This window comes from Xyrauchen texanus, chromosome 42 (assembly GCF_025860055.1).
Source record: "Xyrauchen texanus isolate HMW12.3.18 chromosome 42, RBS_HiC_50CHRs, whole genome shotgun sequence".
Taxonomy (NCBI): Eukaryota; Metazoa; Chordata; class Actinopteri; order Cypriniformes; family Catostomidae; genus Xyrauchen; species Xyrauchen texanus.
In genome coordinates, this window is record NC_068317.1 from 12,832,648 (window position 1) to 12,850,270 (window position 17,623).

Genomic DNA, 17,623 nt, shown 5'->3' on the forward strand with positions numbered 1-17,623 from the left:
TATATATATATATATATATATATATATATATATATATATATATATATAAATAATGGTACTACGAATTTGTTCAGTTTCTACACCAATGGGGCCCATTTTCATGGTCACATAGAGTATAAGTTGCAAATATAAAATATTGAGAATCACCATGAATGAAATAGCCAATTAGTGTAATATAGAACAACGTTTTACCCTTTAAAAAGGACATTGCATTATTATGAAAAATAAAACTCAACAACTGTAGATTCCCTTTTATTTTTAAAATTTTATGTACAAGTGCAACTGATTTGTGTTTTTTTTTTTATCAATGTACATTCAATATAGAAAGTGTATGTACGGCATATTACATTTCACATTTCACAACTGCACTAGTCTTTCACATATATTTGTAATCAGAGTCAGTACAATTTGACCTTTGTTCTTTTAGAAGCTCATTTTCAGTTGGTCTTTATTCATAAATAGTCTAGTGCTTTCTGGGGAAGGTAGAAAAAATGAAGAAGATTATTTTGTTGGTAGCAACATAAGAGTGGAGTGCCGGGGAATATGGGAGTATAGGTCTGCTCGTATCATATTATATAGGAATATGAGACGAGCAGACATGAAACAGAGATGACCGATGAGGAAAACAAGGATAGGCTTGCAGCCAGTGCGGTCTCACATGTGCACAAATAATCACAGTTTAACAGGTTCCTTCTTAACTTCATCTTTCCTTATGTTAGCAAGCTCTTTGGGTACTTTAGAATAAAAGAAAAATACAAAAATGGGCAATCATGATTTTTTTTGAAAAGGCTGCAAATTATAAAATGAACAACACCTAGAATTTGTTGACATGGCAACAGATGTAAGTGAAGAATGGGCTGAATGGGAAACCAGGAAGACGAGGAGAAGAGACCATGAATTGGAGCCAACATGGCAGGCAAAACAAAAAAATAACAAAAATGAATACAAAATAAAAAATAAAAAAAATCTCTCAATACAAAATTAAACTATTTTACTCTACTCTCCTTGGAAAGAAATCATAAAAGCTTGAGATGGAAATGAATATAACATGAAATAGAAGGAAGCATTGACTTGTATTAAAATGAAGGAATCACAAGACCATGAGTGCTGTGAGGGAGGATGCTGGACATTTTCATAGCATGGTGACAGCATTTTCAGGAAACCCAACAACAGAGGATGTAATCACTACCCTTCCATTTCTTTCCTTCTCTCTTTATTCATCATCCTGTATTCTCTCCCTCAGGATCAGGATGCCACCACTCCAGAGAGCCAGGTGGAGTTCGTCTGATATTCTGTTTGTGTAATTCAGCCCAGGTCGCCAATGTCGTTATCTACAGGTGGTGGGACGCTTGGGATTACTGTAGAGCTTGTGCCTGCTGTTAGATAACCTGCCACTCCTGGACCTGTGCACGTTTAACACACAATCATATTTATGTATTAACTTGTTTTAATCACTATGGGTTGGTGAAATGAAGTAGGCGAGGGTGTGTTAACTGAAAACTATGTAGTTAACCTAAGACTACACGTCAGCATTTAGATACATCTAAAATTAATACATTTAAATAAACTTTATTAGATGACTACACGTAAATTAAATATATAGTGAGTTTAGAGAATAGTTCACCCAAAATCGAAGAATCTGTCATAATTTCTCATCTTTCCTAACCTATATGAATTTTTTTGTGTGGATATTTGAACGTAAAAAAATTGGCCCCATTCACAAAATTGGCCCCCATTGTAAGTGCCTCACTGTAACTTTTATTTTTTTTTTAAAGAAAAAGAGGAACGAGTCGTAATTGAATAACCAGGTGTACAGGTGTTCCTAATAAAAAGCTTGATGAGTGCATTTTTATTTTTGGGTGTACTATTCTTTTAATAGATATGAAAATGTGTGGAGTAATGAGTAAAGATGATGAGAAGGCTCCTTTCGATGGAAAAGACTAGCACTAGCCTGAAATTTACTAGAATACACCATAAATTCTACATGTCAGAGGAAATTAATTTGAAACGGTGAATAACAAAAACGAACTTTAGAGGACGAGGTGAAGAGTCTACCTGTTTTAAAGTAATTAAAAAAAGAGGCGGGTGGGAAAGGCCACATGGGGCCACTAAAGCCCACTCCGCAACGGACTGCTGCCAGCCAGAAGAGATGGAGTGGACACACCTGAAGAGTGAGACGAGAAAAGAGAGAAGAAGGGAAGAGTGCAGGAGAAAGCAAGCAAGCAGAAGTCAGAACAAGGACGTGGAGAAAAATGCAGTGGAGAAACTAAAGCTAAGACATGTGTAAGTAGTTTATATCCAGCACTGATATAAACTATTTAGGCAGACAGTTAAAAGCTTGCAACAATGTTTAGGAATGTTTCTGGTTCACTGCAAATTAAGTATGCTGTTGATTACTACAGAGATCAATTTCAACTCCTCTCTCAGCTTTTAAGAACAAGCAAAAGTTGTTTTTACAGTAATAAACTTACAATGGAATTCCATTGTGCATTGCTATAAACAAGTTTTTTGTTTGGGCTGAGTTGAAATGATTGTCTGTGGTAACTGACAGCAGGCTACAGATGCTGTTGCTAGAGCTTAACTCTTTTCAAACCAGGAAGATTCCAGTGGGTCACTTGAGTTCAGGATTCTGATGCCCTAAATAAAAGCAAAAAAGAGAGAAACATAAGAGGAGCAGATGAATGTTTTTTTACCCGTCAGGTAGCCTGCAGTCTGGGAATCGGAGATGAAGAGGTCATGTTTCTGGTCTTTGAAGGCACTCCACACAGTGGAACGAGAGAGGATTTCGTTTACCTGCAACAAAACCACTGCGTCAGTCCTGGAACATATGTAAGTATGTAAAATATGTTCTTGCTATGGCACAGTGCACAGATCATTATATTGTTGTTCTAGTAGGTTCTAGTATGCTAGTGAAAATGGGTTGTACCTGTTCTCCAAACTGTAGGCTGCGGGTCATGGATTTAAGGGCTTTGACGATCTGAGCTTTGGTTGCTGAAGGGTTTTCTAGAGTCTCCAAGCCAACTCCCTCTAACAACTTTAAGAGGTAGGGCACCAACTCTACTCGGAGAGCCTGAAAATGGAATAACATAAAAACCAGTAGGATTTTTTAGAAGGGCTCATAATATTATTATTTTTCTTCCCGCTAACATGGATTCAGAAGAGTTTCTTCCATTCTCCATAGGCTTTAGTCCTTTAATAAAGATTTCTAAGCCTTGAAAGAAACCCACCATCTCCAATAACAATGACAGCACTGTGAATGTTGCAGTCACATAACATTTTGGGTCTTAAATGGACCTATTCAATCTCATAAAGAAATGTCTGGGTCATATTTCCAAAATAAAATTATTCACACTGCAGGAAAAACAGTGCATAGGTTTGCTTACCTGTGCAACCAGTTCAGTCTGCTCTCGCTGGAACATGCGGTTGAGCGCCTCGCATGCAAGTCCAGCCATATCAGCCCTCACCTTCATACCAGTCATCAACGGACCAATCGTATCTAAAGCTGCCATGGACCGCACACAAAGCTACAGGGTAAAGATACCCCAGAACAACCCAATTAGATTACTAATAATGTGCACATGGTAAACTTGTCATTGTCATAGTGTTAAAGCAAGGTAGAGATCAATACATCCAATTTAGGTTTAAGATGCAAGCAATTAGTCTGTTCACACAGAACACGAAAATGACACAATCACATCCAATTAGAACATATTTGATTTGTAATATACAGTTATTTATGAGTCCGCAGTGGGCAGGGCAAGGAGATGGAGAAATAAAAACTAAGAAAAAATAATAATATCCTGTTACTCCCTTTTATCAATTGTTGCTACTAACAAACATGTGACCTTGATGATAACTGTTCATGGTATCCAACCCAGACCTGTATCCACCAAGCTACTTCTGTGAGTAACACAAAAGTAACAGTGTGTGCACAATTGCATTGTACCTCATTGTCTGAGAGCACGTGTATGACTCTGATGGCACTTTTAGGGACAGCGTTGTTCCTATGGTTGAGTGCCGATAGGACACGAGGGAGATGCCCGAGAGGAGGGACCTGATCGGCCAGCTGTGTCTGGGTGCTGAAGAGGCACACTGCTGCTGTGGTTACTGTCTCAAGCGCCTCACCCTAAAATGATGAGAATAAAGGATATTTGATAAAGTCATTTATTAATACGCAGCCATTAAAGTGTGTCTGCTTTAGTGCAGGCACTCACATTGGGATTGTTCCTCTCCATTAGCGTGGTGAGCGTGTCCATTAAAGACACCAGGAACTCTCTCGGTTTGCGTAGAACCCAGCCTGGCTGAGCAATGAAGATCCGTAGAAACACTCCACCAACCTCCAGCTCTCCTTGCCCTGCTCCATATGGGACTGAAAAGTCCTCAGGCAGCTGTGAGTGATACATACACACAGATATATCACAACACGGTACTTTCAGGGTCACAAATGATTAAACTTAACTAAACTATACATTCAGATGGAATACATTATAAAAAAACTCCTCACCTTCCAACTGACATCAGGATTATCTTTCTGTTGCTTAAAATGCCTGCAGGAAACAAGAATGAGTTAACGAGAAAATGACCCAGGAGAAATTATTGTTCTTCAAGTGCAATAGTGCCTGCCCAATTATTGTTGGCCTTGGTTCTGTTTCCCATTTCATTTTCTTCATAGGGGTTTAGAAAAAATGATTCATTAGAGAGTTCTGAGCCTTGAACCAAACCTATCAGCGACAAACCAAATTACAAACTGTGATTTTAAGTGAAAAGCATTTGACAATTTGAAAATTACAAAAGGTACAAGACTGTGTACTTAAATTCTTTAATGAGGGAATGAACAACTCATCTCATGAAGCATTGCAAAAGACAAATTCAAACTAGAAACTACGGTCCAATATAGGTAGGCCGATATATCGGTTTAATCGTTAATCGTGCCGATAGTTATCAATAGTTAACAATCTGCAAAAAATATATGCCGATAGTTGCCAATAGTTTTAATCTAGTGAACGTAGGTCATAAAAAGCTTAAGTTGGCAAAAAACTAAACATAGAGGATTGTAGTGGAGCCATGTCTCCGTCATTTAAAAATAAGTGTATTCTGGGGTCTTGTTTATAGTTAAAAGTCTCACGTTATGCACCAAATATAATTTTTGTTTTCTATTTTGGTTTCATGTTCTCCCCGTGTTTGCAATGGGTTTCCATTTTTAATTTTTATATACATAGAAACAGTGCCTTCTCTGATTGGATGTCTCACTTCTGGATTATGGGTATTAGTTTTTCACTGGGAATTCAGCAATTAAGGCACAGCTGGACAGAGCGCAATTCTGAATGCAGGGATCTCGAGACATGTTTTTCAAACTGTGACCTACAGCGATGAGTTTATGACACAATGCAACCAAAGTGAGATGCTCCAAAAGCATCCATCTGACTCATGTGCACATTGACGTGTCCTTAAGCAAGTCTTTATAATAAATCTATCTCTGACACATTGACAAAGTCAGTTGCAAAATGGATTGCTGTGGACAGTAGGCCAATGATAGGCTAATGATCAAGTTTATGGAAATTAACAATATATTGGATTCTAAAGCCAATTTGTGTATTGTCTTATCAATGCTTTTCTGCCAGAACAATGTAATGCATTTGAATTATCTTTATTATTATTAATTTATTATAATTTTTTGAATACATATTTTAATTATTTAAAAGTAACTATTATTATTTAATCATTACATATAGATTCATGTTATTCAGGGGCCCATCTCGGCAAATATTTATATGTGTGATTAACTTGTGTTTAATTAATTAGCATATCATATCATATAATAAATTAAATTAAAATTTTAACCCCAATTTAAAAATAACAATTTGAAACCACACTGACATGTAGCTTCTACAGAAACATTTATCACCACTTGAAACATTCGGATAGTTACATTATCAGTAAATATACATTTTTCTATGGCATAAATAAATTGGATTTTTACTTCCTGGACCTGAAAATTGCAATATATAGACTACATTAAGTTGAGTTAAAATTGTCTCACTCTAGCATCATCTCTCTGACGGTGGTGGAGACGGCCTCTCTCGAGCTGTCATTCCAGATGAGCTCTGGGTTCTCATGCGTCCCTTCAAATAAGTGCACAGCGGCCTCTGGGTTGTCACGCATGGCGTCCATGAAAACGGCCGGTAAGAAACGCATCAGGGTCAGACGCACCTGGGTGGGAAAAGAGCGTGAAAGCTCAACTTTGTGGTAAACGTAATTGTCATTCAACAAGTAAAATGGTGTTCCTGGTGCCATATCCACATGGATGGAAGCTACAGTACAAATAATGACAAGAAATATATAAGACATTAATGGTAGAAGTGATTGAGTGTCTTACCTTTGGTCCCACCAGCTTGTCTGAGGTCATTTTTGAAAAGAGCTCTGCAGTCTGGGTGCGAACCTGAGGGTGGGTGGAGTTACAGAATAGATCTAAAAGGTAGATCAGTGCACCTGGGAAACAGAAATGAGAAGTCGGATGTCACATATGGTGTTGTAAACATACTGATCTTGATTTTGTTGTGTGCTTGAGGTCCTCCAGGTCCTTGAACAGCCACAAATGCACACAAGAAATTAATCTTAAATGAAAATGAAACTTTACACAGTGTGTTAAACTGAATGCATGATTATGCTAACATTATCAATGCATACACAGATGAAATCTAATCTAAATAATCTAAAACTTAACTATTTTACTTTATGTTTGGAGCTTACACTCACCTTTGTTCATGGCTTCCGTTACAATCTTTGTGTTAGAAGTCAGTGCATAGAGTGTCTCCAGCACAAGCTGTCTGCCTGTGTGACCATTCAGAGAGGAGGTGGTTAGAAAAGTGGAGGAGGAAAAAACCCTGGAATCTTTACAGTTTAACAGTTCATTATAAATATAATTAACATATAAGTCATGGCCTTATTTTATATGTAACTAGATATTTAGCATACATGTCCGTAAACCTTTTTTCAGGACTAAGAAATCAGCAGCAAAACTGCTCCTGGTGCATTGCTTGTGTCTAATTGAACTTTTAACTACGAAGGAAGTCTTACTGGATGGTAAAGAGTGTAGAAGCACCAACAGATTGGGAAGAACAAGAGATTCTGCGATGTTAATGACGCAGTCTTTGTTTGACGTGACAGTATTCACAACCTATAGACAAAAACACAACATCAGACTGAAGAACAGTTCATGCAGCAAACATCTCTAGGAAGTATCCCATGAGAATAATAATGTTGAGACAACCTCATTTGCAAGATGACATTACGTAAAACACATCAATGCATCTACATTACAGACAGGAGGGGTAACGGTGTTCATAATGTAGGAAGTGTATGAAACAGCACAGATTTTAAAAATACAACCCACTGTATGATATTTGCAAAAAGATGTACCTCCAAAGCAAGCTGCTGCACTTTGCCGGCACCGTGAACTCTCAGCAGTGAGAAGAGAAGCTTAAAGTGGCCAATACACTCCATCTCAGAGCCTAGAGTCAGCAGATAATGAAAAAACAAAAAAACAAAACACATAACAGCTTGGACGTCGATCTTTAAAGAGCACATACGTACAGGAGGACCATGTATCATCCTATTGTGTTTATTAATCACCTGGATTGTTTTTTATGACATTGCGGAGAGCTTCAAGAGCCATTTCGGCCCAGCGCAATCTCTGAGCATGCTGTTGGGACTCTACTTTATTGGTCTGAGTCATAGCTAGCAGAGTGTGCAGGTACTGAGCCTGGGAGCCAACATAATCCAACAGACTAGATGCGAATGCTTTTGGATACTGAGAAAGAGAGAAACGGACAGATTAGGAATAGTTCACCCAAAAATGAAAATTGTCTCATTATTTACTCACCCCCATGCCATTCATGATTTTTAAGACTTTCTTTCTTCTGCTGATCAGAAATGAATATTTGTAGAAGAATATTTCAGCTCTGTTGGCCCTTACAATGCAAGTGAATAGTGGTCAGAACTTTGAAGCTTCCAAAAGCACATGAAGGCAGCATAAAAGTAACCCATAAGACTCCAGTGTTTAAATCCATATATTCTAAAGAAATATTATAAGTGAGAAACGGATCAGACCTTTTTTACTATAAATCTCCATATTCACCTTTCTTTTTTTTCTTTTTTTTTGCCAATTCACATTGTTCATGCATATCGCCACCTACTGGTCTGTCTGGTCAAAGGTGGAGACTTTTTTATATATTATAAACAGGACTTAAATATTGATCTGTTTCTCACCCACATCATATTGATTTAGAATATATGGATTTATACACTGGATTATGGATTACTTGTATACTGCCTTTATGTGATTTTTCGAGCTTCAAAGTTTTGGTCAACATTCATTTGCATTGTATTGACCTAAAGAGCTGAAATATTCTTCTAAAAATCTTCATTTGTGTTCTGCTGAAGAAAGAAAGTCATACACATCTGGGATGGCATGAGGGTGAGTAAATGATGCACGAATTTTCATTTTTGGGTGAACTATCCCTTTAATATTTAAGAATGAACATAATGAAATTAACAGAAAACAGAGAAATCAACCTCCCTGAATGCTATCTTAAAAACAAGGTTTTAAGAGTGGATCATTGAATAAGTGCATTAAATAGTGTGTCACCTCCAGAGGAAAGGTAGGCTGCTCGTTGTAAACTCTAACAAAGATCTCTCCCACAATCAGCTCCTTCCCATGTTCACTGAACAAGAACTCTGCTCCAAAACTCTTATCACACTCTCCCTACAAAGAAAAAAGAGACAAAGGATTGAGTGCAATATGAAAACAGAATTTTTTGCAAGAAAATGTGAGTGGTGCTTCTCTCACTCTTTTGACGTTGCTCTCTTGCTGTTCTTCTAGGAACCCCATTAGCTCAGTTCTGGTTCCATTGTTCCAGATCAAATAAGGGTTTTCCGAGTTGCTGTTCAACAACTTCAGAATCTGAAAAGAATTGTAAGGAAACCTAAACCACAACAAAAGACCACATGCCAAAATACAGTCTGAACAATTTATGTTGATAACCGCATCTAAAAACACCTATTTTTCTCCCTCACCTCAGCAGGTGAATTACTGCCCAGTTTCCGGGAGATGTAGGGCGTCAGCATGGCTGCCAAACTCTTTCTGATGGCGGGATTCTCTGGAGGATGGCCCACTGTCCCTCCACCATTTACCTCCCCTCCAGGGCCATCGTCTGGGCTGACCGCAGAGGTGTAACCCGCAAGCCGACCGAGGGCCACCAGGCTGAGCTTAGCCAGACTGTTGGCCACCTCCTGCTGGTTGGTCTCCTGATTGGCCTGGACTCCACTTTCCTCCAAAGTGTAGTCATAGTTAAAAAGGTTAACTAGTAGGTGCCACAGAGCCCCAGCTTGGTACAGGTGTGTCTGGAGAAAGAAGTCTATGGCGAAGGAGCTCACACACTGAACAACCAATGAGGCCAAACGTGGCAAACCCTGACAAAGACGGAAAAGGTGGTGACAAAATACATTTGGATTTTATTGCAAACTCAGTATTCAACAACTTGACCACCCTGATGAACAACAGTGTGAACAGCAGTAAGTGGAGGTAAGCCAATCATAAAGGTCATTAACAGCACATATATTTTTCATTAAAATAAGAAATATTAATGAAGAGGTGTCCCATCAATATAATATGGCTGGTTTGTAATTAAATTATATCAATTCTATTTTAAAGGTGTGGGATGCTTCATGACACTGGAATAGATTCCTACCTTGCCATAGTAGAGAATGTGACAAACATCTCTGATAATGTTGGGAAGCTCAACAATTTTCTCTCTGCATTCCTCAAACTGAGCTGCTACACTATAGCACCTACAGATGTGCCCGCACACCTGAAAAATACCCACAAACAAACACATAATCAGGTTTAAATTCTCCATAGGGCTGAATATAATGAATTGTGTATTATATATTTCACATGACAAAAAGTATTAAAATACAATTTTCCTAAACAATAATAATAATTTCAAGGTGGTTGTATTTGGATATTTTGCCACTGGAGTTGAATTAAGAGGCTGAACTGTACCTGCACTGCCATATCCTCTGGTTTGCTGGAAGCCGTAAGTACAGCCACGCAGCGGGACAGAGCCTCCATCAGCACCTAAGAGTAGAGATGCAGAAGTAGGAGCACATAAATGTGTGACTTTTCCTCAGGTTTTGTGATCCAAAGTAAATAAATGACTGATCATGTCTTCATTTGCTTCATTTAAAACTCCTTGTTAAAGGTGAAGCGTTTATTTTCTGTGCTTCAACAGCACCAAGCAGAAATGCAAAAAAATAAACTAGATGGGTAAAATTTGACAAGACAAACTTTCATGTTGGCTTGTGTGAATGTTTAAATTAGTTTTGATGGTTATACAAACATTACAGTAGAACAGCCAGCTAGCAAGCTAACTAACTAGATAGTAGCTAGATAGTCAGACAGATGGTTGGATAGATGTACGGTTGGATGGATGGATGGAGACAGATAAGACTTCTTGTGCGTATGTTATGTTCAAGTGCTTTGTTGTCAGAAAGAACAGGAAACATGGACGACGGCAGGTTCATTCATACATATTTCTTGAGGAACTTTTATTTTGACACCATAATATCTATTACTCCATTATCTTGCTGACGATAATTGAAATGTGGTCAAATACGAGCTATTTTCACGATGTAAAAATGTACAACATGCATAGAATAGTTGCAGATCTACACAAATGAATATGACCAAAACGGTAAGCACTAATAATTCGCTGTAGCTGGAAACTCTGATAATACTCAATAATTCTGATAGCACGTGAAGGCAGCATTAAAGCAGATCAAAGGCCTTTTGTGGATTTGTTTATGTTTGAATTTTTTTTAAAGTTGGAATCTGAATTAACAAGCATTCCAAAATCTCAAAAACAGTAGGTCAAGACTAAGATCAAAGAACATATTACAAATCAACAATTACATTTTTTTTTACTTTTTTCCTTGGTTGAGCGTTCTAATGTATCCTATTCATTTTAATAGAAGTGGCCAATCTCTGCTAAATTATCTCTGATGTAAATCTATGGGATTCTCCCCATTTTTGATTGTCTGCTGTGCAAAAACCCTAAATCTGATTAGTTAGAAAATACATGGCATACTATTCCAGAACAGTCTGCAGTTCTGTGCTGAGATTGGTGGATGTAGCTTGAAAGCTCTAGGAGTTATTTAGTGTAAGACATTTTTATCTCAGTTTAGTGATTTTGAAAAACTATAAAACAAAGTTTGTAGAACAACAGTATTTTGGCTTTGTCAAGCCAACTCAATGACCAAACAGATAGTTCCACTCTACACTCATGCCACTGGTTAAGTCACTCTTATTGTTTTGGGCTGGTCGGCATACTCAAATAAAACAAACAATGTTTTGATAGTGCCACAGAGGCACAGTGAGGACAATCAACCTACAAATGGCTAATTTACAGTTGTCTCAGCCAATTAAATCAGGATAAGAGAAGGTTTTTTTCAAATAAAAATAAAATTGCACTTGATGGTTAAAGGAATGTTCCGGGTTCAATACAAGTTAAGCTCAATCGACAGCATTTATGGCATAATGTAGATTACCACAAATATTCATTTCAACTTGTTCCTCCTTTTATTTTAAAAACAAAAAACAATAATCAAGGTTACAGTGAGGCACTTACAATGAAGGTGAATGGATTTTTAAACATAAAAATATTAACTTTTTTCGAAAGTATAGCCACAAGTCATAAACAATATGCATGTAAAGATTATTTTAGTGTGATAAAATCACTAACCTTTAATGTGTTCATTTATAGCCAATTTTACAACCGCGTTACAAACCTAAAACGACTAAAATGTCTATATAAACAAATTTACAGCTCAAATAATTGCAGTCAATTGAGCTTAACTTGTATTGAAACCGCTTTACTTGAATTGAACCCAGAACATTCCATTAACTTTGATGCCTGTCCTATGACAGATCAAGGAATTCTCACCTCGATGCCATTCTCCCGGCGGAGTTCCTCAGCATTGAGGGCAGAACAGTTGACAGTGTGGAAGGCAAGTTCAGCACCTGCCGGTAACAATGGTGAGGTATTGGAGAAGAGCTGCTCATCACCTGTCTCCATGGTGATGGTCTTAATTAGCATGGGGTAGCCAGCATATTTATAAGGCTCCAAATCTGAAAGAGAAAAAGCATGCAATCTCTTATTTACTGTGTTAACATCAGGCAACTGGAAGCACATTCAAGTCCAAGTTAATTTGCTAAGAAAATTGGTATTCTCTATTCCTGCATTAGTGAGTTATGACTAGGTTAGTGCAGTCTAACCTGGTTTGTGTCTGTTAAAGAGGATGCTCTGGGCTTTGAGGATCAAGATGATGTTCTCAGGGTCAGGGCCATCTATGATACGTGCTGATTTAGTGCACAAGAACTCGTAGGCTTTATTCACCTTCTCAAACATGTCCTGAACAAACACAGTTAAAGATTCTTCTCTCAGTCACAGGGGTTTAAATTTTGTTCGCTGATTTTTAGAATGAAGGTGCTTTTATATACATACCCGGCCCTCTGGATTCTTGTCTGGATGGTATTTTTGGGCCAATCTGAAGTAAGCTTTTCTTATTTTACTCTCTTCATGCCTGCAAAACAAACCAGCACACATTCTTACAACACTCTTTCAATTATTTCAATTTCAATTTTGATGTCCATGGGATTTTTTAATGTATGACAACAGAAGTCTTAAAGGGGTCATGATATGCTTTATTGTTATTATTATTTTAATATGTTCCTTGAGGTACACTTTTAATGTAAGTGAAGTCATATATTTGTAAAACAATTATTTTTACTTTTTTTCTTCAGCAAAACACAAACAAAGATTTTTAGAAAAATGTTTCAGCTCTGTTGGTCCATAGAATGCAAGTGCATGGTGATCAGACATTTGTAGAGCTCCAAAAATCACATAAAGAAAAAATATGTGTGGGTGAGAAACAGATCAAAATTTAAGTTCCTTTTTTACTCAAAATCTCCACTTTAACTTTCACTTTCAGATGTGGATGTGACAGTGAAACTAAACAGGAACCAAGGTGACTTTCAGATGTAAAAGTGAAAGTGGATATTTAGGGTTAAAAAAGGACTTTAATTTTGATCTGTTTCTCACCCACAATTATTATTCTTATGGATTACTTATGTTTTCTTTATGTGATTTTTGGAGCTACAAATGTCTAATCACCATGCACTTGTATGGACCTACAGAGCTGAAATATTCTTCTAAACATCTTTGTGTTCCGCTGAAGAAAGAAAGTCATACACATCTGTGATGGTATGAGGGCGAGCAAATGATGAAAGATTTTTCATTTTTGGGTGAACTGTCCCTTTAAGACTTGAAAGTAACTATTGTTATGATTGGCTCTCTCCTCATCATCTCACTGCTCGCCACTACTGGGTGGGGCTAAGGAAGTGATAAATTAGGCTTTAATGTGTTTGTGGGTTAGATGCAAATGTCTACCAGTCGTTTTGGCAGCTTGGTTTCAACAAATGCTCTTTCTGCAGTGAGGAAGAAGTTTTGAGTTCTGAAACTTACAGTATGTTTTTATATTACAATTAACTCTTATATGTTACAGATCAAGGACAACTGTATTCCTCATGTAATGACCCCTTTAAGGGTACTTAAACTGCCTGTATAATTGTATTGTTAATAAATAATAAATTGATAAAAAGGCAGAAAATGGTTATGGAGAATTTACAACTATTTTGGTGCACAACACCTGACTTCAAATTGACTTCAGGGGTAAAATGTAATAATCCCCTTTAATAATAACAGTATGTTGAGGAGAAGGTATACTCACTGGCCCTGTCCTTTAGGGAGGTTCAGCACCTCATAGGCATCATCCACAGACATAGTGGGAGGCTTCTTCTCCACCTCTCTCTTCCATGCATCCAGAGTGTCTTTCAATAGCTTCACCTATAGGGAGCAGCACAGTAACACAAAAATTCACTTCTGAGGGCAGATGATTATTATGATGATTATTAAGACTGAAAGCTCATGGATCAGAAACCAGCTTTAAACATGCAAACTAAGTTAAAGTGCAATGTTTTTGTGTGAGGTGTGTTTGTATATGTGCGTACAGGATCTCTTATTGGCCAGTTGGGGAAGCGAATGGAGTCACACAGGTGTCGGAGGTAATAGATGTTGCAGAAGAGCTCATTATCCAGCTGAGGGAAGTTGACCACAGGGATGGGACAGTACTGATAAAGAGCACGAGTGTTACTCTTCAGACGGGGAGTGAAATCTGCCAGGTGAGCGGCAATCTTCTCGATCATCATACGCCTATAACATATACAAAACAGTCTCCATTCAGATAAACAGCAAAGTGCCCAGAGTATATGGACGCTGTCTCTCGAACAGATGTTTCAATTACTTGAATCTAAACCTCATCCAAATGTAAAAGATTAATATTTACCAAACCAAGATATTACATAAAGGGATAGTTCACCCAAAAATGAAATTTCTCTCATAATTTTCTCACATTCATGCAATCCCATGTATTTGACTTTCTTCAGCAGAACACAAACTAAGATTTTTTTAAGAATATCTCAACTCTGTTATTCCTTGCAATGCAAGTGAATGGTGATTAGACCTTTGTAGCTCCAAAAATCCCATAAAGGAAACATAAAAGTAATCCATAAGTTTCCAGTGTTTAAATCCATATCTTCAGAAGCAACGTAATAGGCATGGTGAGAAACTAAAATATTTAAGTCCTTTTTACCCTAAAACTCCACTTTCACTTTCACATGTGAAAGTGAAACTTAACAGGCACCACATGCGACTTTCAGATGTAAAAGTGAAAGTGGAGATTTAAAGTAATAATAAAAAAAAAAGGACTTCAATATTTATCTGTTTCTCACCCACACCTATTATGCTTATGGATTACTTATGTTTTCTTTATGTGATTTTTGGAGCTACAAATGCCTGGTCACCATTCACTTACATTGTAAGGACCAACAGAGCTGAGATATTCTTCTAAAAATCTTTGTTCGTTTTTTGCAGAAGAAAGAAAGTCATACACATCTGGGTTGATGTGAGGGTGAATAAATGATGAGAGAATTTTTAGGTGAACTACACCTTTAAAATAAGTGTTTGACATAATAAAACATTCTTTTAAAAATGTATAGAAGTAGCAAAGAACACATTTATGATTCAAAAAAAGAAAAGAAACTGGGCCAACGGTAAAAAGCTCATACAAAACAATAGACATAAAAAAGAAGACAAAAGGCATTATTACAGAGGTCAATCCAAGATTACACTAAATATACCCAGATCAGGAATTAAAGTAAGTAACATGAGTTGTTTTACCTCATTTCACTGCTCCAGATGGCTTCAGGCGTATCAAACTCTCCCAAGAAAATCTCAGAGAATCGTTCAGCCTCATAGTTCTCCAAGTAACACACCATGGCCTCCGGTAACATTGGGCCCAACACGCTTCTCTGGATAATGTCCAGACCTTTAGCCTAAGGTCCATAAGGAACAAAGATGTATAGAGATGAGCAACAGTTGTCAGAGCTGATCTAAATTATTGTCAAAAGGGTTTTAATAAAGCTCTTATTAAAGCAATGACCATTGAGTGAAAAGCTTTACCTCCTCTGATTTAAAGGCTTGTTTCAGATGAGTGTACTTCAAGAAGCTAGTAAAACAAAACAGAAAATGTATGCTTTTGAACAAGATTCTACTTCATTAATTAGAATACAATATAGCCATATTTGTAAAGGACATTAATATAAAAGTAATCAAGGAATATTAAAGTGAAACTCTGAAATGACTTAAACATTTGGTTGTCCAGTGCTACTGGTAACCCAACATTTGTGGTGGGGTTTCGGGAGAGGTATATTATGGTGCCATACCGTGCAACAGGCAGCACGTTGGAGCCGGTGTACATCATAATGAAGAAGAAGACTCCAGTGAGGTAGAGCCGCTGCAGGTTAGGGTTATCCTGCATCACAAGGTACATCAGATTTGCTACTTTCTCCACCAGGATCGGGTCAAAGGTCAGAAGCAGCTGAAAACGACAGAGTGATCATAGGTAATGTCAAGTCAGGGTCAGAATTAAATAAGTGATACTAATCTATATAAAATAATACCATAGCGATTTAAATTATAACAGAAGCATTAAACAGAGTGAGCAGTTTAAACCTGCTTCAGGCTTTGCGATTGTTCTGATACGCAACCAGTGGACTTAGTACCTGGACAATGTGAGGCAGGCAGGTGTTGTCACTTATGAGTCTCTTCACTTTTGGTAAAGGCCTGATAATGGCATTGTCTTGGTCCCTAAACACACAAACACATGAAAGCTATAGGCATTATTATGAAGAGTGTTTTAGAGTATAAATGAATGAAAATAATGCACACCGAATGAGTGAGAGAAAGAGAGATTCTGTACCGGCTAGGGAAGTAGGAGCACATGGTGATAAGCATGTTGAGGATGAGTGTGGCCAGGTCAGTCTCATTCATTACGGCCTGTCCGCTGGCCAGCAGGCACCACTTCAGCTGTGGGATTGCCTGCAGGGGGCGCCAGCCGTCCATGCCCTGAGCCCAGCAGCGCGTTTTTGCCGTCAGAGTACCTGAGTTCCAGAACTCCTGCATCTGTTGGTCAAATCAGTGATTGTTTAGTTTGAAAAGACCTGCATTCTCTTGCCACAACCATCTCATCTCGGCAAGGATTATGTTACAATACAATCCCACACAAAGCTTACTTTGATATAACTATATTTTTACTATGACTGACACTCGAATGATTTTAAACATGATATATAATAAATATAATAATTCAGTTCATCAAAATACATATGGCTTTAGAAGGCAATAAATTGCATATTTAATTTTTTTACGTTATTATTAAACATGAGATAATGAAATGAATGAAGAGTTTGAGTAGGAAGAGTTTTTTAATGACAAAATGTACAAATGCATCAGATGGACACTTTTGGAGCGTCTCCCTTTGGTTGTGTTATCAACATAGCATTTTAAGACATTGTGTCAAGTTTAACGTAGTTTGAAAGATTGAAAAACGCATCTTGAGAACTCTGCATTCAGAGTTGCGTGCGCTCTGTCCAGCTGTGTTTCAATGCAACACCTCACCTTGTGCTGTCTGTAAGTGTGTTTTGTTTTCTTACAGCTGCACATTGCCTTTACAGCTGGAAGGTGCGCTTAATGCCCCTTGCTGACCAAGATTAGTAAAAATATGGAGGTGAACATTCCTTATTATGGTCCGGGGGCATTACTAACGTAATTTTATTTAACAAGCTATTTTGAATGTAATCAAATCACACTAATTATTACATTAAAAAAATTTACAAAATAAATATATTCCTACATTTAAAAATACTGAAAGGCCTTATTCTAATCCAAGTTTTCTTGTCGAAATATGAATGTCATTAGATTGAAATCTTATGATTAATTTGCTGCATGTCAGGATATGTTCATCATAAATCTCCTGAAAAAAAATAACGCACCTCCTCATAGCTGAAAGGTCCTCTCCGTTCTTTATCTGCGTTACCGAAGTACCACTCCTTCTCACTCTCTCTCTTCATGTCCGGCGCTGCCTCTAGCACGTTACTCTGAATCAA

General features: G+C 37.5%; 1 protein-coding gene across 3 annotated transcripts in view; it reads right to left on the bottom strand.

Moving 5' to 3' along the window:
* Positions 1-236: 236 nt before the first annotated feature.
* The window catches only part of LOC127635107 (dnaJ homolog subfamily C member 13-like), a 59,330-nt gene continuing 41,943 nt past the window's right edge, over positions 237-17,623 (bottom strand). For all 3 annotated transcript variants that reach the window (XM_052114898.1, XM_052114897.1, XM_052114896.1), the window contains 29 exons: positions 17,510-17,614; positions 16,438-16,640; positions 16,241-16,325; positions 15,902-16,056; positions 15,639-15,684; positions 15,357-15,511; positions 14,129-14,330; positions 13,849-13,964; positions 12,564-12,642; positions 12,335-12,470; positions 12,003-12,187; positions 10,064-10,138; positions 9,750-9,869; positions 9,076-9,471; positions 8,849-8,962; positions 8,648-8,764; positions 7,633-7,810; positions 7,420-7,511; positions 7,078-7,177; positions 6,757-6,831; positions 6,377-6,489; positions 6,041-6,210; positions 4,505-4,547; positions 4,215-4,388; positions 3,947-4,126; positions 3,384-3,524; positions 2,927-3,070; positions 2,694-2,793; positions 237-1,403 (listed from right to left, as the gene is read on the bottom strand). In XM_052114898.1, the coding sequence (XP_051970858.1) occupies positions 1,306-1,403; positions 2,694-2,793; positions 2,927-3,070; positions 3,384-3,524; positions 3,947-4,126; positions 4,215-4,388; positions 4,505-4,547; positions 6,041-6,210; positions 6,377-6,489; positions 6,757-6,831; positions 7,078-7,177; positions 7,420-7,511; positions 7,633-7,810; positions 8,648-8,764; positions 8,849-8,962; positions 9,076-9,471; positions 9,750-9,869; positions 10,064-10,138; positions 12,003-12,187; positions 12,335-12,470; positions 12,564-12,642; positions 13,849-13,964; positions 14,129-14,330; positions 15,357-15,511; positions 15,639-15,684; positions 15,902-16,056; positions 16,241-16,325; positions 16,438-16,640; positions 17,510-17,614 (3,897 nt within the window). In that variant the 3' untranslated portion in view covers positions 237-1,305. The remainder of the gene's footprint in view (positions 1,404-2,693; positions 2,794-2,926; positions 3,071-3,383; positions 3,525-3,946; positions 4,127-4,214; positions 4,389-4,504; positions 4,548-6,040; positions 6,211-6,376; positions 6,490-6,756; positions 6,832-7,077; positions 7,178-7,419; positions 7,512-7,632; positions 7,811-8,647; positions 8,765-8,848; positions 8,963-9,075; positions 9,472-9,749; positions 9,870-10,063; positions 10,139-12,002; positions 12,188-12,334; positions 12,471-12,563; positions 12,643-13,848; positions 13,965-14,128; positions 14,331-15,356; positions 15,512-15,638; positions 15,685-15,901; positions 16,057-16,240; positions 16,326-16,437; positions 16,641-17,509; positions 17,615-17,623) is intronic.